This window comes from Plectropomus leopardus, chromosome 11 (genome assembly GCF_026936395.1).
Source record: "Plectropomus leopardus strain MGB_pleo_1.0 chromosome 11, ASM2693639v1, whole genome shotgun sequence".
Taxonomy (NCBI): Eukaryota; Metazoa; Chordata; class Actinopteri; order Perciformes; family Serranidae; genus Plectropomus; species Plectropomus leopardus.
Window position 1 is genome coordinate 33,194,487 of NC_142186.1, and position 23,699 is coordinate 33,218,185.

At 39.2% G+C, this 23,699-nt stretch overlaps 1 protein-coding gene across 4 annotated transcripts in view; it reads right to left on the bottom strand.

The window, feature by feature from the left end:
* The window catches only part of etv1 (ETS variant transcription factor 1), a 28,291-nt gene extending 4,911 nt beyond the window's left edge, over positions 1-23,380 (bottom strand). The window contains exons 1-11 of one of the 4 annotated variants that reach the window (XM_088084666.1): positions 22,996-23,380; positions 22,620-22,728; positions 22,113-22,203; positions 21,744-21,791; positions 17,057-17,110; positions 9,136-9,265; positions 7,606-7,794; positions 5,153-5,400; positions 1,917-1,985; positions 1,758-1,826; positions 1,489-1,658 (exon numbers count right to left, since the gene is read on the bottom strand). In XM_088084666.1, coding sequence (XP_087940792.1) covers positions 1,489-1,658; positions 1,758-1,826; positions 1,917-1,985; positions 5,153-5,400; positions 7,606-7,794; positions 9,136-9,265; positions 17,057-17,110; positions 21,744-21,791; positions 22,113-22,203; positions 22,620-22,728; positions 22,996-23,135 — 1,317 coding nt within the window. In that variant the 5' untranslated portion in view covers positions 23,136-23,380. Of the gene's footprint in view, positions 1-1,488; positions 1,659-1,757; positions 1,827-1,916; positions 1,989-5,152; positions 5,401-7,605; positions 7,795-9,135; positions 9,266-17,056; positions 17,111-21,007; positions 21,609-21,743; positions 21,792-22,112; positions 22,204-22,409; positions 22,472-22,619; positions 22,729-22,995 lie in introns of those variants that run through there. The other 3 variants (XM_088084665.1, XM_088084668.1, XM_088084667.1) reach the window with 3 other exon arrangements.
* Between the last annotated feature and the right edge of the window lie 319 nt (positions 23,381-23,699).

Sequence of the window (23,699 nt, forward strand, 5' to 3'; positions counted from 1 at the left end):
GGGCTGCGTGGACCGCTGCCAGGTACCCCTCTATCTCCTCCGCTCTACACCCCCCAACCCCCCGCCTCCAACCCTCCATCCTCCCGACAGTGACTGAGCCCCACTGTGTGTGATGTGGGCGCACACAGACGCAGCTTCTGTTTCCATTTCAAAGGGCCCAACCGTCAACATGGGTTATATTTTTAGGATTACGTCCTGTGAAATATTCAGCAGGCGCTGGCCTTTAGGGTCAGCAGGGGCGATGTGGTTCAGTTCAAGAAAAATAAAAAAGCACTATTAAGGCAGAATCAGGCCTGACTTTACCACTTAAAGAGTACATCATTCATTCCACTTCAAATGTTGACCTCTGACATAATCTAATTCTGATGCAACCTGTTTTTCTCTTTGTTCACATGCTGGCAAATTTCGCCGTGACATACTGAAGATCCACATGAATTTAACACACTGGACTATTATTTTCATTATCAGTTATTCTGCTCATTTTTTAACATTTAACTGACTAATATTTTAGTTCATAAAATGTCAGAAAAATGGCCATCATGACATCTCAGATGTCAAGATGACACCTTCAAATTGTTTTTTTTAATCAGACCAGCAGCTGAAAACCTAAAATGATTCTTTTAATAATTACAAAATTGAAATTGCGAATATAAAATACGGCTATAGAAACCCGTCAATTTCGACAAAACTTATTGCAAAAAAGTTTTTACGCCCGTGTGAGGTGGTATTTCAGGTGAAAAAGCGGTATTTCGCAAAACTGCAATGGAAACCCTTTTTTTTGGCTTTTCTAGGTCACATGATGCCATGGCTGTGTGCTTGTCAGTAGGACCTGGCTCCCTCATGATGCAGCAGGAGCTACAGGAGGAGTTATTGCATCACAAAAATGTGGACGATGACCTCAAAGAAATCCCCCATACGTGGCCGCTCCTGCACAAAAGGGGCTCGCCTTTTCGCTATTGCTCGCTAAACACGCCTACGTTACCTTCGATTGGAAATAATGACGACAAGTGTGCTGGCTGCAATACATATAACGTTAGTGATAATGTTTTAAACATTCACCGCCATGCTTCTTGGAATGTTATCACAGGAGGAGAAGTCACATCACATCACTCAGTGGAAACACAGTCATCTCGCAACTGTGATTTATCGACATTTCAAATATTTCGCTTAAGCTTTGCACAAATCTGTTATGGAAACCCGCCTAATGAGGAAGGGCATGTGATGGTAAAAAAAAATGTTTCAAGAAATTGGTGCATATTAGTGCTACATTACCTCAGCAGCTACAGAAAATTAATGTGCTGTTACGTTACACTGTGTGGAGGACTATCTGCAGAAGATTACTTCATTTCCAGATGTTTCCAGAACAAAATTGCATGACTTTTCTAAAACTTTGAACTTTTTTTCTAATTCCAGGATTTTTTCAAGCCGTGAACTTGTGATTGTGAAATTCCACTGTTTTCCATGACCGTAATAATCTTTCTCTCTCACCTCCTCTGGCTCGATGAGTTTGAACTCCATGCCGCGGCCGGTCCAGGCGATGAAGTGGGAGTTAGACGGGTCGTCCAGCAGAGCCACCAGGAACTGCCAGAGCTGCAGCGAGCCTCTGCGCTGGTACGACGGGCCCTCGCGGTACATGCCGGACTCCTGCTTGATGTCACCTGCAGGACACACGCACCATTACTGCACGCTGTTTAAACACAGCTACACATGGAGCAGTTTTCAGTGTTTTAAAGTATATGCAGTCGGCGAGGACTCACCTTCAACCTTTTCAGGCACCACGCAGGTATCATCGTAGAAATGCCTCCCCACTTTGTCAAACATACAACCTGGAACACAAGATTTGAAAAAAGGAGTGTTTGATATAAATCTCAACGCGAATCCAAAGTCACAATATCCACTGTTATCATCGCCGGTACCTTCAGTCCTGTTAGTGTGAGCCAGGTAGCCGTCTTGCCGTAAGTAGACAGAATGGCAGCTAGGCACTTCTGCTGGGAGGCGGGAGAGAACGGGAGAGAACGGGAGAGTGGGTGTTAAAGGGCCCGAAGGCAGCATTAAGAACACTATCTCAGTTATCTGAGAGCAGTCAAAGCCTGTTCACTCAATGCACCACTGGCTCTGATTAAAGAATATGCCCCCCAGCAATGGCTCCCAGCCACAGGCGAGCTCACTATATCACCCTGCTAATACTCGCTCGCAGCGTCGTCTCCACTCACAGGAAGATTTACTACCGAATAAAAACACGCCGCTCGTGTGAAAACACAAGCTGACATGATGTAAGTTTTTTCATAATGCACGGGGGTCAACATGAAGGTTTAACACACTTTTTCGCATCAAAGACGTGAAGACTTTTTCGCTGGATATTGTCTCACTGCAGCACATTAGCAAAATGCTGTTTTCATCTAAAGTCTCTGAAAGAAAATGTTCTCAATCAGGGTTTTCGGAGTGATTGGATCAGACTAATTTCTGTTCAAGTTAAAACAGTTTAGTTTTTTTCACAGGAAAAGTTTCTTTGTTTTTTTGAGCTCCTCTCACTGGTTTGAAGTGGGCGGGGCTCTGTTGGAAAAGTGATGTAACATATTTTATACCAATAAAGATAAAGCAACATGAAATGCAAATTACATTTTTTTAATCTTGTCTTATCTTGAGATAATCATTTATCTCTTAAAATCATTTATACAAGAATCCCTGTCTTCTCTCTTCCTGTGACACAGTTTCAAATGTGCAAAATATTGGTGGTGCCTTTCTAATTTCAACTTTTGTACTGCAACGCACTGTCCATTAACATTTTGTTTATTTCCTTCATCAATGTGACTTTCGCCTGGATTCTCTTTTGCAAAAATAAAAATACTTACAATTCTATATTCTTTTGCTCCCAAAATCAACTTATCTAAAGGATTTTCCATCTAAAACTACGCAATCAAACACATCATTCTCTAAAAATTACTTTCCCTTTTGTGCAGAAGCCCATATTAACCAGTTTACTGTCCAAACTGACTCGTCCATTTATACTGTTGATGTCAGAACCTCCCACAACACAGACATCACGGCCGTGGCTCGCGATCAAAAAACCAGTCGAACAGGTTACAAAGTGAATGTTCAATAAACAGACTGAGGCCCTTCATTTGGTCCCATAAACATTTCTCTGAACTTCATCAAAGTAATGGGCTTGCGGAGGAAATTGCTGCTAATGAAATTACCAGCTCCCCTCCCATCCTTCCCAACAGGCCTGCAACAGTCAACATGCTCCACTGTGACTGATAATAAATTCACTCAGATGCTCCGATATACAGTACAGCACAGCAGCGCACACACGAATGATTTGGCACTATAATTATATATATGTACTACATAATCTTTGTAGTGTCCGCCGACCTTTAAAGTGTGTGCTGCTGGTCAATCATGAGTACAGTACATGAAAAAATTGAACTTCAATCCACTGCATTGTAATTCAGTGAAATGTTCATCTAACATTCTGACTTTAGCTTTAAAACAAATAACAGCTCAGCCTTTTGTCAGAAAGGTCGTGAATGAATATTTTGATCATTGATTAATGGTTTAAGTTATTATAAAGCAAAAATGTTGGAAACATTTCCTGGTTCAAGTCTCTGAAATATAAGCACTCTCTGTTTTATATGATTACGAATTAAATGTTAAGTTGTAAACTGCTAGATGGACAAAAACAAACAATTTGGAGACATCACTTTGAGATAATTTTTTTCTATTTTAGATAAGCTAGTTGCTAAATAAAAAAAGAAAAATAGAAACTGCACAAAAAACAGCTTATTCTAAAACCTGCTGTATTGTACACATTTGTTCAGTTAGAGTGCTTTTTATTTATATTTATATTTATTTTTGGTGTAATTTAATTGTATTTTTTATATTCTATATTTGTGTTCTTGCTTATTTTTATTCCTCTTAATATCAAGGTTGCCATATGTTTTTATGGACAAAACTTCAAAACATTTTTAGGACCAGTTATATTATCTTTCCCTATTCATTTAAACTATTTAAACTTAATTTCAGCTATCTTACATATATGAAGGACGAGACAGAATGAAGGAGAAAATGAAGAAACATATTGTAAACAAACGTCACACATCGACGATATTAGAGCTACGTTATGTCGACAGCTACAGAAAATAAATCTGCTGTCATGTTACGCTACGTTGAAGATTATTCACAGAAAATTACTGTAATAATTTCATTACACACAAACAAAATTCCATAACTTTTCCAAAACTTTTTACCAAGTTTTCTATAACCTTGGGAACAGTGTCATATTATTACTGTATATTTAATGTTTGCACCAAAACACTAAAGCAAATTCCTTGAAATAAAAAACCACTTGGCCATAAATCCTTTTCTGATTTTGATTCAAGAAAAAAATGATTCTAAATTGCGGAGCTAATCTTGAAATACTTCCTGTAATTGTTCATGACGTGGTAGCTACAGAGAGTTTGTCAAGAGTTAAGAAGCCAAAGTTGTGAGACTGAATAATCACATGGATGACAAAGTAAACTTTCCACTTTAAAGTGACAACAACAACAACAACAACAACAACAACAACAATCACAGTTTCTCAGCTTTTCCTCGACAGAAACTGCTGCAGTCTCACGTAGAAGAGATCTGTAAGAGGCCCACAGCGTTTTTCTGCACATCATCCCCATGGAGGAGGCTGCTTTTCTCCCTGACTGGTCACACTGACTCTCCTCCAGCTCGGCCTCTCCTGGGTCCGCTCTGTCCATCTTGTGAATGAAGCCGGCAGTGCGGCGTATGTTCATTCATGTCCTGATGTAGCCTCGGGCTCCGCAGAGGCCGCGGGCTGATGATTAGGTCCCTTTACTCTCTAACTAAAGGGAGCGGACAAGCGTGGGAGGGCGGATTTTGGATTGTGACCAGGCACAGTCCCCCCACCCCTCCATCCCCCGCAACCCCCTCTTCCTCTTTTCTATTAGAGCACCACAGGAAATGGCGACCGGCACAGACACCCGGCCCAACCAGATCCCCTGCCCTAATAATGGGCAAACTCAATAAACGCTGCCCCCTCCTCTCGTGTCTTCTCCCATTCCTGAAATGATATAACGCTCTGGCTGCTTTCTCTTCGTGGCTCTTTCACAGACGAGTTCAAGCTATTTAAAGAAAAAAAACTCACCTGAGTCGTAGGTGAAGTCCCGAGGCTCCTGTTTGATCATCATGGTGGTGGGGTACGCGTGCGGTAGTGGCGCCCCCATCATGGCCGGGTGCTCGAACAGGGGGTCGGCATACTCCTGCTTGAAGCCTTGAGGAGGAAAGGGGATGTTGGGCTCCGACATCTGCCTGTGGTAGATGGGCCGGCCGTCCCGAGCCATCGTCGGCGGGGAGGGGAACGAGTGGCACGGCTCTGAGAGCTGACGTCGAAATCTGAGGAGGAACGCAAAATCAAAGGATTCATTTTCAGCCGCACACAAAGAGCCATGAACTTCATTTTGTTTACAGTTTACAGGAGAGAGTGATGATGAAGAAGTCCAAGTTTGAAGCACAGGACACATATTGCATGACATTTTTTAAGTTATCGGACTTAAATAAGTCAAAATATAAAAGGTCAAAGGCCAGTTTACTAGCTGAAGAATGAAGGAAGACACGAGAGATCAGTGAATGCAGGGCTGACACTAATTTTCTTGATTAACTGATGAATATTTTGGTCTATAATATATCAGAAAATACTCCTTGACATCTTGAAATTGCTTGCTGTTTGTACAAACCTCCCAAATATTCACTTTATCACATAATCCCCCAATTAAAAAAGGCTACAAAAAGACAATGTGTGACATTTTTGCTTGAATAATGACTTTTATCATAAACCGATTATCATAATACTTGCTGATTATTTTTTTGTCAATCGACTAATTGATTAAGTTCTAGCTGTAAGCCCCTAAAAGCTTATTAAGGTAATTGTGATGCATACGGTGTTCCCAAAGGTCGGAAATGAATTTAATGCTCAAATAAGATTAGGCATGTAACAGTTTTAGCAAAGTAAGCAGGAAAAGCGGAACAAAGAACCTTAAATATGTCAAATTAATGGCTAAATATTAATCAAAATTACTGCCAAGTCTTGAAAAATCTAAATAAAAAAGCTGCAGTACAGTGACACTAGAAGACAGTGGTATCCAACCTTAGGGTTAGGACCCCAAAAGGTGTCACAAGATCTGTTTGACAAGAGGATTAAAGCTGTCGTTGGTAACTTTTTATAAAAAATAACTTTGTCACAGCACCAAATTAAAAACAGATAACCTATGAAAAAAAGATATTCCTCGCAGTGCTTTTAATGGCCTTATCACATGTGAACTAAAATAACCAATCAGAGCTGAGGAGTCTCTAACGCAGCTGTCAATCACTACTGGTGAACTGCGGTAAACTGTCTAACGAGGCAGCACTGATCAATTATCAAGATTCTGTTACTGCATTGCTGATTTCTCTCCTCAAATGTTTTCAGAAACATATTTTAGTGTACTGTTTAGCTGTTAAATGAGAAATTTCTGACCCTGCTAGTTGGTGGCGCTTCGTTTTGGCTCAACTGTTACTAATATGGCAGCAGAGTCACACACATTCTCATTTTACAGCTTAACAGTACACTAAACCGTGTTTCTGTAAACATTAGAGGTGAGACACAGACAACGTGGTAACAGGATACTGATTCATATTTGATCAGCGCTACCTAGTCTGTCGGCAGTTCACGAGCTGTGATTGACGTGACTGACAGCTGAGTTGGAGACTGCTTGGCTGTGATTGGTTGTGTTCATTCAGCTGTGGCACATCAGAAGCAGTAAGAGGAAGATGGACAGATGCGTCTCATGTACTTCCTTCAGTAATATAGTGACAGTTTCAGCAAATATGAGAGCAAGTTTTTTCCTAAAAGTCAGTAACTGTAGCTCTAACAGGGCAGGAAAGCAGAAAATACAAATATATACAAATATAGGCTTTTTTTTTTTTTTACTTTTTTTTTTTCAAAATTACTGGACATTTTTACAACCTTAAGCTTATATTTATTATTCATCAGTACCAGAAAAAAATCCAAAATGTTCTGTATAAAGGCATTACTATTTGGGGACCTGTTTCCCAGTATGGAGATGAGGCTGGGAGAGTCAGCGATTTATTTTAAATTACCTTTTTAAGCCCATTTTATAGACTTCCATTTATGTGTTGTTTATTTTAATTAATCTATTTTATTTTGTCTTTTAATATATAATTTAATTAATTATTTTATTCTGCCTTGATTGAATTTAATTTTATTATTAGTGCTATTATATCTATGTTTACTGTTAATATTATTTAAATTGTATTTTATTGTCTTTTTGGTATGGGTTGTTATTGTATTATTTGTATTATTTTTGTTTTGAGATTGTTTCTGTTTTGTTTAATTCTACTTTAAATTTTGTTGGGCCTTATTTCAGCATTATCGTTTGACTCTTATAGTATTATTATTATCATTATTATTGTTATTGTTATTATTATTTTATTTATATATATAGCTGTTAGATAACATTTGTTGATCTACATGTTATTATAATTTGAATAATCTGATCGGAGCTCTAGATGTAAATGTGAAAAGCTGCAGGGCTGCAGTACCTGTGGTCCATAGTGTAGGCGCTGTCAGGGAGCGGCTGCGAGGCCGGTATGTGGGCGTAGGTCCTGTCTGGTTTGGGCGTTGGGGCTGCCGTGGGTGAGGCATGATGGAGGGGGGAAACAGGGGTGCTACAGGGGGGCGTCACTGGGCTGGAGGGCTTCATTCCTGCAGGCTGCTTCTGCTCATAGGCACTGTGGCAAACACAACACACGAGTCAAATACGCTTCTGGTGCTGCCAGTGGTTTGACTCTCTCTGCAGATGTGATGATGGAGCATTTTTTGAATTACAGAAATTGTTATATATTTTGTGTTTAATCTTACATGTGGTGGAATAAAGATTTTTCTATATACTTTAGCATCAGATTCTGTTGATGTGCTTTAGGTTAGCAGAATTTATTACATACTACAGATGAAAAGAAAAAGATGCTCTGGTAACTATATAATAAATAAAGAGGGCTTATTTTACAAAATATGAGGAAATTACATCTTATTCTGTTATTTTATTTCATGTTACTGTACTTTCTGATACTTTAGAGCTCTATGACAAATAAAAGACACATTAAAACTCATTTCTACACAGTTAAATTGATGTAAACAACTGCTGTTGCACTCTTTATGGTGTTAAATTTGTACATTTTTAAGGGGAGTCTGGTTAAAATGTTCTTTATTCTTTGTATCACACATTCGTCCTTCGAGTGTCATTTAAAAAAATAAAATATAAGCTCAGATGAAAGCTAACTTGTCTCAATGGATATATTAAGGTCACCTCTTGGTGTACACTGTGGAGATTTTGATTTAAAGCAAAGCCCTGCCAAATGTTGGACTTTGCATTTTTGGTCGCCAGGTGAGCATAAGTGATGAATCACACATATGATTCATCACTTATGAAAGCGTTTGTCTCTGCATACAAGGTCATTAGACAAGCATGCAAAAAGAATGAACGTCATGTTTTACAAATCAGTTTACGATAATTTAATTTTTAAAAAAGAAAAGAAAAGATGAGTGTACTTTTCACAAGGAGCTTTAAATTTACTCAGAAATAAAGTGATAGATGGCAGCGGTTTCTCATAAGGTAAGATAAGATAAGAAAAGACAGAAATCTGTTTATCCAGAAGGAAATGCTGTGCAAGTAAGAGTGGGGTACAAAGCATGTAATAATCAAGGATTCAAATAGCACTGCAGAAGAAGCAAATGTATAGTTAATATGCAAACATCTCATTTGAAATGTTGCAAATGTTTTCAGATAAATAAAGAAATCTAATATAATGTAGAGCTGAGCAATTGAAAATAAATAGAAAAACTGAAGTTCAACCTTTAACATCTCTAAAATAAACTGACGCTTGCTCAAAGTGTAAAAATCAGCTAATAACATGACAGATGTCCAATCTTAAACACCCAAATTTATCTTATTTTTGATCTAATTTTCAGCATTTTACAATTTATTGCCAATTTAAAATGGTGAAAGTGTCGGCTTCCTGAGGGATATTTAAAGTCTTTTGGATGAGTATATTTTGGCGTGGTGCAGTGCTCACCTGACGTTGTACGGGCACTTCTCTCCATACTGGAGTTTGAAGGGCCGTTCCTGACTACAGTTGGAGCTCAGCTCTGAACACGGGCTGTGCAGCTCCCTCTTGATCTTCAGCTGCAGTCCGTGGAAAGCCACTACGACAGAGAGAGAGAAGAAAGAAGGAAAAAAAAGACAAATTTAGATACTGAATGACGATGAACCACCTCCCTATAAATGAGTAACTTCTTCAGTATCAGAGAATGTGGGTTTTGAGAGCAGCTGCAACTGATTTTTTTGTTAGTGCTCAGCATAATTTTTGCATACGTTTAAGGCAGAAGGTTTATACTGTCACTGCACTAAAATCCACTCTATCAACTCAGTATGGCAGGTTGAGCCACTGCCTCTGTCCGAAGTCACACCATGTCTTACAAATCATTCATTTGAACAAAAACAATCAAATGAACACACTATAGAAAGAAAATGCTACCAGTTTTATCACTTTCTGTCTGTACCTGCAGTGGAGAATGTTACTGGGCATTAGTGCTGCCAAGATGATCAATTTACCAATACACATCACTCTTATTAATGTTTACTACAGTCATTCTGCTGTTGTCAGCTAATAAACAACATGAGAAAAGTTGTCATTGTCATGTTATAGCATTGTTATACATTGTTATATAATTAAGTTTAGTCAAAACAAAACACACTATATTAAGTATTTACTTTTGAAGTAGTGAGAAGAAAGTTTTTCTGACCAAAAACATGCAGGCTGTCTTAGCTTATTGCATGGACCCTTTTAACATTAATTGTTTTGTACTTTAGATTTACACAATGAAAACAAAAGACACAAGAAAAACCAGATATATTCTATATATATCCCAAAGTCACAAAAAAACTCATATACACACACTGTCGTTCAGAACTTGGTTTTATGTTTCTTAATCATCTTACTTTGAGATGTATTTCTGAAAATGTTTTACACATTTCCATTTTCTTTCCAAAACTATTGCACAGATTAAATCCTTTGACTTATACACATCTTTGTTTTTGTAGCTCCATACTGACTCTGAATACACTCTGGAAGCATCTTATCTTTTACTTTATACATTAATGTTGGTGTTTTAAATTCCACCAAACCTCTAAAGTTAAGAGAATGTGAGTTTTTAAATATTTTTTTGATAATCAGCTGGGCTTTTGATTCTTGTAGCAAAACAACTGTGATTGTTTTGTTTTTATTTCCCCAAATCCCATTATTTTAACAATATCTGTTATAATTTCCATTAAAAATTTGATCTTTTAGTAAAAAACATATATAATTTTATGCCCTCTTTTACTGTGGTACAGAAATTTGTGTTGACTATGTATATATATAACTCCTTTAACTCCTCAGACTCCTGTATTGTGACAACAGTAGGTGTGGGAATCACCAGAGGCCGCACGATACAATATTAATGTGATTTTAAATGAGTATTGCGATAATATAATTTGCAATATACTGTGATTTATCATCATTTAAAAAAAAAACAAAAAAAACCTGCATACTTCAATCATTTTTATTGCAGCAACATGCATCTAGTGAAGTGAAAAAGCAACTGATTTAATCATTCTAGTAGGCTGCCAACAGTTTTATTAGTATTTGCAAGATTAATTATATATATATATATATATATATATATATATATATATATATATATATATATATATATATATATATATATATATATATATATATATATATATTTATATATATACACACTTTTTTTTAATATACAATCAAATATCGATACTTGGCTTTCATGTATTGATACAATATTGCCACGCAGAATACTGCCATTTTGTGCTGTATGCATTTTTCTCCTAACCCTGGACAACATTACTGGTAATTTTACAATATTTAACAAAAGGACAAAGCAGTCCAGCCTCTTCTTTATTCGTACGCCGTACTGTTGCACGGACATTTGTACCTGTGTGAATGTGCACCAGGCCGTCACTGATTAAGAGAATAAATGATGGATAAGTTGAAGTTAAAAGACTTTTCCAAGCATCCGTCCGCCAACAGTATTTGACATCTCTTTGACATCACTTACACAAACAACTCACTTCAAATCTCATTTCTCCGTCCGTTCTCCTGACAGCGACTCTGTTGGTGAAATATGACAATCATAAATCTGGGTGTGCGGCACGCTCCTATAAATGCTTTATCTGCTTTCAGCTGGCTGTCAATATGTTCCAGACGACAACAACAGTGCTCATTGATCTGGAGGGGTGAGGGGTGGGGGGGGGCTCTCTACCTATGGCCCCCCACTGCATCTGAGAGGCTGTTAAGTGCCTGATCAGTCCTGATTAACATGCCATCATCTCAAGTCATGATCAACGCTAATCCAATTGGCTGCGCTTCTGACGAAAACCCAGTCAGTCAGAATGAAGTCAGGCTCGGGTTGCCTCGCCGATCGCCGTCTCACCGCGGCTGCACACAAAGCGGCGGTGAGGCCGTCCCCACAGCATCCCACAGCATTGAAGGGAATGATTTTTGACTTGAGACACGGCCTTTTTTTACCCGCATTAAAAACAAAGCGAGCTGAAATTATGAATGGAGAAAGGAAATCCATCAACTCCTGGTTCAAGTAAAGTACAAACATTTTGACATTCGATGACCCAAAAGACTCAAATCTGCGGTTTGGGAGTATTTTTCTTTCCACAGTCTGGAGGGTCTGAACGGCTGCAAGGAGCTGAGAGAGGAGGATGTTTTGGGGAGTTTTCTCACGGCTGACTGACAGCTGCCGTACGAGCAGGGGTCGATCTGCCAACACCCCATCTGACGCACAGCCGAGCCCCTGGGGGACGGGCCACACGGGCCCGGCATGACAAAGCTCAGGGGTTGTTCGCAGCCCTCGCTGGGGGCCTGACCTTTCCGGGTCATCGATTGGAGGTCAAAGAGACACTTCCTGAGGGGAGACCTTTGACGACGCTGGCATGGCTGAGCCTCGTTAAGGGCTTACGGAGTCAAAACAGAACCTCAGTTTTGAATGTCGAGATCATAATCAGTGTCACTTTAATTACCAACTACAATAAGCATATTTTTTTCTTTCTCTGAGTTCAGAATGTGACATGACTGGTTTGCACCTCATGCTATATTCTCTTCATTTAGCACATTACAAACATTACTCAATTTAAATATGTCTATGAAAATGCTGTGTTTAACTGTATGTGTCACATCAGCTATTAACAACAGCCCCACGTGTGCAGCAGCGCAGAGCCCTTAAATTAGAAATGGAAATGTCACAATAGATTTCGTCAGTGGGGTGCCAAGGTACACAAATCAATAGCAAGGGCATTGCCTCTGACTAAAACAGAGACTTCCTTTTTAGTCCAGAATGTCATGCCCATCACTGCTTGATTGCTCTCATTATCTACATATTGATTAACCGAGATGGTAGAGTGTTTAAAAGTAGAAGCAGTTAGAACAATTACTGGGTCTATTTTGAATGCAAATGTTTTTTTTTTCTTTTCCTCAGTCATTAACACCAATATTCTGCAATTTTCTTTGGCCTTTGGTGCACAGATTCAAAAGAAATCTAAAAAAACCCACAATTTTTTTGTTTTGTTTTGGCTTTATCATACATGTAAGGAAATACTTTACTTTTTCCAATATAACTTTGTTTTAATAATCTCATTTTAACTGCCATTTTTCTGGCAATCCTTTTGGTACGTTATCAAAGAACTCTTGGCCGCAAATGTTGTGTATTCTCAGGTACAAATGGTGTGTTTTGGCAGAACCGGAGCCTACGTTTGGCAGATATTTCTCCAGTCCATTCATAAAAAAATACAGGTCTTTTGGCAACAGCGAAAAACCTTCCATTCCATTTTCACCTACTGTAGGTGCTCGCCTTTGCTGTTAAATGACGGAGGCTCAGATCTGCTGGTAACGTGTGGCCTCATTTTACACCTCCTCTACTCCTTCATTCCCTGCTAAGTTATGCTAATGGTAAGCATCTGTGTTGGAGTTTGGAGACAAAGAAAATTTCTCCTTCTCCTCCTTCAGCCCGAGGACACTTTTGCTTCGAGGCCGCTCACATGCTGCTTCTGTGCTGCATGGATGGAGAGTGCGAAGTCGACATTGAGAGGAACTGCAATGGCTGCTCGAGAGGTGATAAATCTAAGGCCATGAAAATGTAAAATAACACTCAGGGAAAGGAATTTCAAAGCTGCCTCTCTGATCTTTAACGCTAAGGTTGACAGCAAAAATTCCTTTCTTTCTTTTTATTTCCATTTTTTATTCTCATTCTAGTCAGCTGAACAGAATACCAATTTAGCGTGCAAATTCAATACAATTTATTTATATATTTTAATGGATTGATTTTCTATTTTAAATATATCTTACCATAAATAAACACTATTATTGCTACACTAATTATTTCTTTTGTTAATATTAACACTAGCTGGCAAAACCAGAGCAATTGGGCAGATTAGTTTTTGGTTGCTGCTATGCTATTATCAATAACATGTTTCAGCATTTACAGTTAACACTAGTAAACTTTATATTCATAAGATAAATACTCAAGTTGCTATTTGTTTCTTTAACTTATGCTACCAACTAGCTGACACAGATAGCAAACTAGTTGGCAAACAATTAGGGCTAACAACATAAATGGGAAAATTATGTTTTTTGGCTAATGCTAATTGTGCTACTATCAATGACGTGTTAAAGGATTTACAGTTAACTTTGTATTTCTTAAAGAAATACTTCAGTTGCTAAACTTTTTTTTTTCTTTTGCTTATTTTACAAACTAGTTATTACAGATAGCTAACTGGCTATTTGTCAATTAGATTAAAGACAAATTGTTGTGTTGGCTAATGCTAACTATGCAACAGTCAAAAAACACATCTCTGCATTTACAGGTAAAACTTCTAAAATCTATAAAAGACATACTTTTGTTGCCACACTAGTTGTTTCGTTTGCTGATGTTTGCAACTAATTAGCTAACTAAGACAGCAAAGAAGCTAGCAAAAAAAAATGGCTACCAACACAACTGGACAAATAAGCCGACTTTTTGGCTAATGCTAACTGTGCTACTATCAAGGACATAGTTCAGCTTTTATAGCTAACACTAGTAAACGTTATTTTTTTAAAATATAACTTACAAGTGACAAGTTAATGCTATTTAAAAATTTAAAGTGAAGAGTTTAGACGGTAATGGATTTTATTTTTTAACTTGCTCAGCAGCACTTGACCCAAACTGTAAAGGCCTAATTATGAATTATTTTACAGGACAACGCTGGTGTTATTCTATATTTTTGTTACTGTCAAAGAATCCCATGAAAAAGATAGGAAATAATGACAATTTAGCCCCAAAAACACTTTTTCAAAGATGCAATATAAATCTTTAAAAACAGTTCAAAAATATATTGTTTAAATTTTTGATATGGCTACACAATTTCCTAAAACAGCTAATAACTCAAAGAGACGTGAACAATGTATATTTTGGGAACTATCTGACAGTTAAACAGGAGCTCTGAGGCAAAGAGGAATAAGATGTCAGTCTTTGGATACACAGATTGGTCTTTTCTGTGGGGTTTGTTGACAGTAAGGAGAATATACTATTTTGCAAGCATTAACAAAGCCTACACATCGAGGCTGCTTTGTTACAGTAATGACATTTACTAAGTCTAATTACCTCCACTCTTCCTCACTGACCTTCTCATCTCAGTCTTACAACTTCTAGCTGCATCTCTTTCCATCTCTGTCTCTCAACCCCACCGTCCGCCCCTCCATCTCTCGGCTCGGTGAAACCCATATGGGAGAGCTGCCGGCTGGGATGCCTGCTCGATCGCCCAACCACGGTGCCCTCACCCTCCCGCCATCTGTTAGTGCCTCTCCAGTCTGCTGCAGGTTTGCCAACAGGACAATTCAGATGGTCAGCAGTCTCCTGCCACCGTGGCCACCCACCCTGGCTACCTCTGAAGGACAACGGGACAGTCTCGGTGACCTCTGGTTCTCTACTGTAAACCAACATCGCTCCTCCATCTTTGATTTTCGGCTAATTCACTCCTACGTGATGAGTTTCTAGTTTACTGCTGTGGCATGTTCTGAAGAAAATCAATTCAAACGTTTGGGAATGATTTCAGGGGGTAAAATATTTGAAGGACACAAGGGTGGATTAGTTGCTTTTACACACGCGTTTGTTGGACAACATAATGTATATAACATCTCAATGTTATTTTCGCACATTCATACAGCAAGATCTGTAATTACAGTGCATTTCCTAGTAGTTCACAAGTCTGATCTTGTTAATATAAAGCAAATAATTTGAATTTTACTTCTTTTCAAAAGAAATCAACCTATTTTAAGAACTGTTTTAGATATAAGTGTCTGTATTTTGAGACAAGAAACAGTGAGGGAGATTGTTGCACTAGAAACATTATGTTAAGTTTTAGTTTAATTAATTTTAAGCCAGCATTGACAAGAAGTCTGAAAAGTAATCAGAATAACGGAAATTTTAACAACTACGACCTTGCAATCTTCTGAGGTTTAATACAGTTTATTGAATCTAAACTTTTTTTGTTACTAATAAATAAACTGAACTCATTTGATATATTAAACAAAATTTGTCCGTAAAACATTTAAGGGCGTTTGTAAAGTTTGTCATATAAGAGCAAGACTTTTCACAAGTGTTCAAAAGGATGATACTGTTCTCGTCAACCTGAGAAATGATGGGAAAAAGAGAGAGTGAAAACATAGACTGCCTGTGGTTTTTAATCTAGGCAACCAACAGGAACCTGCTGGAGGATCTCAGGCTGTGAACTGGCTCATAAAGGGTTAAAAGGTCTGAGATGTAGCCTATAATCATACAATCTACTACAAAACTACTAGATTTCCAATGAAAATACCAAATGCGACCATTTTTTTTGTTCTCACACTTGTGCATTTTGTCCAACTTTGCTTCCAGGTTAAAGGGCGTAGAGGACATCAGGAAGACTTGTTTTGTGTCTTTTCTCACAGTTTCATGGGCGTTTTGGCTCATCTGAAAGACATGTGCTCACTCCGGGTCCCACTGAGCTCCACTCACTCCATTTCTGTCCCCACCTTGGCACTACTTCCCCCAGAAGTGGACCGTGCCAAGTTACCAGTCACCGTGTGCAGCCACCGTGCACAACCAGGTGAAGAAACTACCTCGTCCTTATTACGGCGAGTGTAAAACCAGCTCAGGTCCAGCGATAGACATTTTTTTCTAACTCTTAAAAGAGTACTCTTAGAAACTGTTTCTCTTGTAGGAAAAAATAGAGAGCGCAGGAAATAAAATTATACCAGAAGGCCAACAAGGCTTCAGCTGAGAGGGATAAATGTAGTAAAAACTAATATTAAACAGCCAGATTTAGAAAATCTTACCACACTGGATGGTTTGCACAAAAGCACTTCGCGGAGAGGTTACGTAGGAGCAATTTTTAAAAGATTTTTTTTTAAAAAGCCATCAATTGACAGCAGTTTGGCCTACCTGCAGTTTAAAAATATCACTTCAACGCCCTGAAAAAAATCTGCCACAATATTCTGATGTTTATGCAAATAAATCACAGTGCAATAATATCTCAGTGGTGGTGAGAGGTACATGAGCAGCACAGGAAAGAGAGAGACAGATATAGAGACAGAACGACAGAGACAGAGAGAGAGAGAGAGAGAGCGAGACCCCCCCTCCACCCATGCACCTGTCTGCAGACCCGCAAGACTGCTGCAACTCTCCAGAGAGCACTTGTGCGAGCAAAGGTGAGGGTACCGAGAGACACGGAAAAACACACAGCGCCACATGCACTCTCCCCGAGTACAAACACACATTGTTGAGACGAATGAAAAGAAAAAAAAAAAAAAACGACAAAAAAACACCACAGATGTTCATACACATAAACACAAGCATACACACACAAAGAGAAAAGCGTTGCGATCTCTTACTCACAGTTTTCAGTCTGGAAGTCTGGAACGAACTGCTCGTCATTGTCGGGAACTTGAGCTAAAGACACAAGCAAGAGAAGAAGAAAGGGAATGATTGTTTCTGATGTTGATGGACAACGCAGCATTGATCACAGCTCTCTGCAGCCCAATACCCTCCTCTGGCAAACAGTCTCTTGGGATATTAGGTTGGCTTATCCCAGCACTGTTTGCCTCTGCTGTCGGTTCAAGAACACAGCTGCGGAAAATATGTTTTACAGGAAATCAGGGCAAGGAGTACTTTGTTTTACCTTGGTGCCCATGTTTGTTTAAAAAAAACTGCAGTAAGGTTTTATATACTTATACATAACATCTAAAATCTTGGTCTTAACAAGTATGTTTTTTCTGTTAGTAAATTCTACAAGTCTTATTTTCTAGACCGGCGAATAGATTTTTTTGGACAAATAATCTCTTTAAAAAAATAATTTACTTTACAAAAAAAATCTCCCCACAAATTTCATTTTGTAGCCTTCCTGAAGCCTTCAAACATATCACACAATCGTCCTCAGCAGACAAAGATTGCTTGTATTTGTTCAAATTTCCATTTGTCTGAGCACCTTTCTCATCAATGCTGGCCTTAAATTTCATTAAACTAAATCTCAGTGTCATTTTTCTTCTAGTAAAACTCTGCCTTCTTGAGTCTCAAAGTACAAACACTCATATCTAAAAAAAAAATTTAAAAATTGGATTTTAATTGGTATCAGATTTTTTTTGGTGTGTTTAAATAAAATCAGACTTCTGTGGCTCGATAATAGAAAAAAAAAAGTGAGCAACCAGGAAATGCACCATAATTACAGTTCTGGCAAAAATAAATGTACAAAATAACCTTGAAATGTTACGAGCAATGTATTATCGCTGATTTACAAAAGAAGTTGGGCAATGAAATGTGTTTTCCAACAAAAGCCTGCCTGCGAGGGATTTAATATTTTGCTTTAGGAGGCCGTCTACTTCCTAATTCCACTTCCTGAGGTCGCCTTGTCCATTGACTGCTCCGCAGCCTCGGCTCTCACTCCTTGCCAGCAGCCAAACACCCATTGTTAACAGTATCTAATTGGCTTCTTCCCTACTGGTGAATCCACCTGTACCTACCGAGTTAGGTCTGTTCCAAACCTTCCACCGCTTCACCTGCGCCTCAAACGCCCCTGCACTCGGGCTAATGCTAAAATAATGAAGCCTGCTCCGCTCTGGCTCTGTACATATTTATATCACACATATTTACACTCGGTGACAGTTCTACGTGTCCCTCAAGTTCGTCTCTCTGTGGCGAAAGGCAAAAGGAGATTTAAATGTGTCATTAGCACGTCTATTTATACACACAATGAGGTGGATCCTCATTATCACAGGATCAGTGACATGCCTCGACATGTCGAGAGATCTTGGGGAAAAAAAAAAATCACTGATGTTCCATTTTTGTCACTCTTGATATGATCGGGGATGTTTTTTCTCTCGCCAGAGGTGTGAATTGAAGAGAGTAAACAATCAACAGATCAAGAGGAGAAATTGCTCCATATTTTCCAACAATGTCAAGCGGGTGCAGAGAGCAGCAAACAAAGACGTGTAATGATTTCACTCCAGATTCTGCTGCTATCAACACTCTATTGTATGCACTTCCTTCAGCCACAATTTGTATTTCAGCCTGGTTGAATTACGTCTGATCTGGAAAACAAGTTTGCTGGATTACTACACTTTGTTGCACGCCTTCTTAAAGGGCCGCGACAGGACAATAATAGTAATACATCAACTTAAAACAGATATAAAGGAAAATCCTGACAATTTAAGTCATATTTAAACCTTCTAAAAGCCTAACCTCTTTCACTCTAATCATATTTTTTTTGCTTTTGTCTTCAGTCAAAACCACAACATACATATGTAGCAAAAGAACACAAGAATGAAAAATACACAAACTTCGAAACAGCTCTCCTCTCATGGTTACAACACACACAAACTTCACAGAACCGAACTTAGAAAAGGGACAAAGAGAGGAGAGATGAGAAACAGAAAAAAAGAAAGAAGGCAGCAGTGTTTCTGTGTCCAAAAAGGAAGTACAGGATGGATGAGTCACTGGCCTCAGTCTGTGAATGGGCCAGCTGATCTCTGCAACAAACTCCTGGGGAGAACGGCAGAGCTGGAAATCTGCCGCCATTCACAAAAAAAACAAAGAAGAAGGACAGAAGGGAGAAAGGAGTAAGGATGAAAAGGGAGAAGTTGTAAACACGAGGCCTGAGCAGGAGAGACTATCGGAGGCGTTTCCAAAATCCAGCGACAGCTCTGTGTGTGAGGTGGAGTTTTAAACAAATTTAACATTTTGCCTGCACTGATTTTAAAGACAAATTATGCTGAGAGAAATTATTGCATAAACAAAAGCAAAAAATAAGTTTAAAAAAATCTCTACAATGACTCTTTTTTTCTCTAGCAAAAACAAGTACTTGAAAAGGTAAAAAAAAAAAAAAAAAAAAATCGAGGTGGAGTTGGAGGGAAGAAGTGGTTTGTGGGGGTCAAGCGTACGCCTGTCAGCTCAACCTCTCGCTCTTTGAGTCGGAAATTCAGTCTGTCTCTCATAATTCCTCCTCTTGTTCCAATTACCTGAACTAATAAATCTTAGAAAATGGGAAGGTATTCCTTTTCATCTTAATGGACAGGAAGTCATTTATTAAATCTACAATCTGGACGCGCACATCATCACATTGATCCATGACAGGCAGAACTGTAATCTTTAACAGTAATACCTCTTATCAGCCGCCGCCGTCTCTTTTCTCACTTTGGATACTGAAATATTAAAATCGTGTCTTATTCTTTTTACACGCCCTGCGGTGTGCGCCGCGGCCGCCTCATAATCTGCTGCTCAGATTTGGCTCAACTACTCCAATATCTGTTTCAAAGCATACTTTCCATTTTTTAAAAGCTTTGGATTGCACTGCGAGCATTTTCAAATGTGTTAAAGAATAGATGGAGCTTATAAATGATTGAGAGTCTTATTCACCTGTGTGAAGGGTGCGAGCTAAAATTTCTCCTGACACTTTTCGAGGGGATGTTTTACGACTCAATCCTTATAGTAAAAAAAAAAAAGTATTGAAGTTGATTCAATTAGACTGTTCACTTGAGAGTCCTACTTTACAGCAAGAATTATGGCTTTACAACCTGAGCACTGACTGCTGTGGTAAAAAAGATATTTTTGTGGGAGGATGCCATTTTATTGTTGCAATTCTGTCAGAATTTATTAGTTTAAAAAAAATAACAACAAATTTTAATAATTACCTTACTTTATAAAACAGCATAGTATTAAAAATGTTTAACAAATGTGCATTTGTAAGGTAGATTTTGAAATGTTCTAATAATTTCTCATCTCTAATCTTTTTAATTAAAGGACTAAAAATAACCCTAACAGTAATTTTATACATTAAAAATGATTTTTCAAACGAACTTCAAAATGGCTTCTTCATAAATTAACACATTTTTTTCATATAAAACAGTTAAGATTTTTCTATCTTATAACACTGTATAAATATACCACTATGCTGTAGTGAAAGGAACATGACTTCTATTATTACCAAGCACCAAAAACATAATTTTTACACCAGTACTTTGGTCCATTTGCAGAGAAAATACTGGCAATTTTATTTTTAAGGCTTTTATACATGCAAAAACTAGTTGAATTCACCCTTTTCAAGCAATAATTTGCTTTCCCAAAATACAACTTTACACTGTCTGGATTTCAAGTAAAAACAACTCCCAATAATGCTGCAATTTTTCACCATAAAACTAAAATCTACTGATACAAAAACTTTTAGATGACATGCATAATTCAAACCAAGCTGCATCTTAGTGAGATGCAAATACAAAAGTCAAGCAAAGAAGCCAAGTGGGACATGCACATGCACATAAAAAAGTCAAAATAAGATGAACAATATTCACCACTAACCAAAACTTCGATGCTGCAGACACGATGGAAAGAGGACACTCGCACTTAAATCCTGAAGCATCACGTCTCAGTTAGACCACAATGAGCAAGTCTTGCCATTAGAGAAAAAAAATTAAAAAGCAAAGAAATTGATAAATATTTTTTTTTTTAAAAATCAATCGTCGCTTTGAGATTCTGGTCTTTTTAAAAGTCTGCGGTTGAAAGAAAAATTATAGATCCATTCTTTTTTTTTTTTCGCCACCAAGAAATGAAATTGAACAAGACAAGGTGATGGTACAGCTGGAGAAGATAGAGAGGTGTGCTGAGAGGAAGCAGAGAGAGAGAGAGAGAGAGAGAGAGAGAGAAAGGTGGGGGAGAGAGAGAGAGCAGATGAGAGAGAGAGAGAGAGAGAGCTGGTAGGCTACAGCAGAGCTCTGGTGGAGGTGGAGGTGGTGGCGGCGGCTGGCGTGCAGCGTGTTAGCTCCTGCCAAAAGCAGAAGAGACAGTGAGCATCGGAGAGCCTTCTCCTGGTAATTTGTGATGACACTCTCTGGGTAGAGCCTCCTCGGTCTCCCTCAAGACCCCTCTCTCACAGTCTCTAATGTATGCATGACACACAAGGTGCCTCTTCCACACAGGCTTTTAATTGGACTGCGACGCTCGGCTTGTAACTCCAGGCAGCCCCCCCCCCCCCTCACAACCTATCCATTTTTACCCATCTCTCCTCCTTTTCTTGCTTGAGATTTAAAACACTCACCTTCCGCCAGCCAAGTCTCCTGCAGCTGACTGAGGTCCTGGAAGAGCTCTGGAAATGAAGCGAGAGAACAAGGCTTGAAGGCAGTTAAAAAACACAGTCAAAGCCCTGGAGGAGCATCAGAAACAACTGACTTCATTACGGCGGGCTGATACGCCATCAGAGCGCATTGGAGCTCAGTGGGCACGTGTGCAGCTAATAACAAGTCAATTTGTGTCTCTGACCACTGACGGAGCCTTGTGAGACTCATCACAGGCCGCTGTGTTGTAATTGAGACTCTGTAGTTAGCAGCGCAGGTGGCCACAAACCAATTGAATTTTGCTAAATGTTTAGGAGCCGTGAAATTAACTTCTCCCCCTGCCCTCTGCCTACCTTCAGTGTCCAGAGCCAGGTCGGACTTAATGAATTTTCTCTTTCTGTCATTTGCTGGCCTTTCGCAGCTCGTTGTCTTTTCTTGGGGCTTCTGCAAAAAAGAAAACAGAAAAGGCGCAAATCAATTATTCTTATCCTCATTGGAGCATTTTGTTGTTAGCTGCAGCAAACGTGCAGATCCACAATGAGCCTCACACACTTCTTAAGCCATGCAACTAACCTGTGCTTCACTCATCAGATATAATTAACAAGCTTTAACATGGTGCATAACCAATAACAGGGTATAGTAGTGTGCACCTTGTTTATCTTTGATTATTAGATGAAACTTAAATGGTCCCAGAGGGAGAAATGAGTCTTGGCAGCAGCAGGAAGAAAGACAAGAAATGAGATCAGAAGAAACAGAAAAGTATTAAAGAGAAGAGCAGAACAAGGAAAGATATTAAAGATGATGTGAAAGTTCTGCATCTGTTATTTGATTTGCTTCCAAGCGTTTTTTTCCCAACTCACTTTAGAGTTACAGTAAGGCACTTGCTGGTCGTAAAATCTATCCATTCTGCACCGCTGTGGCTTTAATTGACGAGCAGAGAGTCCCCAGAGAGTCTCTTGTCCGGTCACCCTTTAAAAAAAGCCAGCATAAGAAAAGAGCACATGAATGGAGTTTCATTCATTAAGGCACTGTTCAGTTCAGCAACCTCTTGCTACTGTTTTAAGACGGAAATTACCGACAACACCTCCGGCGATGCTATAAAGTTAAGTTGACAATCTGTAAATTTCGTGCGTAAACGGCGAGCGAGCTAAGCTGCAGGGTGCGCCGAAGAATTGTTTTTACACGTTAGAATAAAGTTATGGCGCGGGGGAAGTGTGGATAACACCGTGCACTTACCCAGCCACCTCGCTTTTCATCCGCGCGCAGAGTGCCACGGAGCGGCTGCAGGATCTCCACAGTCCCTGCGCTGCCTGCGCTTCTACCCGCTCACTGTGTTGCTTTCTAGCGGCTTGGCATCGCCTCCCGGGGCCTCCCATGGAAACAAGCCGCACTCCGCTTCCTATTGGTTGTCAATGTCTTTCACTGGATCAGATTGCTGGCAGTCAATCACGCACTGCTGCGGGCGGTAAGCACCGGAGAAGTCAGTGGTAACGCTGGAAAAATAAAAGTTTGGACTTTGGAGTTATTTTTATAGTAGAAAATATGCACCAAACTTGAGTGTAATTTTTCATGCTTTTAAAAATACACACATGCAAACTGCACCTGCACCTGCACACCCACCCCTCTCCCTCTCTCTCTCTCTCACACACACACACACACACGCACAGTCCTGTCTTCACCCTCTTTCCGTCTCGCTTTCCTCGGTGTGTACACACAAACACACTCCTCTCCCGGTCAAGTTTGTGTCCATGGTGACTGTGTTTTGAAGAGACTCCACAGGGACTTGCCTGAAGCGCCAGCTCTTCCCTCTCCTGTAAGGGAGACATTGTTGGGAGTGCCGGGGACCCGCAGAAGGCACTGACCTGGAAGTAATGCACAGGTCACCGGGCAAAACTGAGGACAGCCCCCCCCCCCCCCAAAAAAAACCCAAACTAAAACAC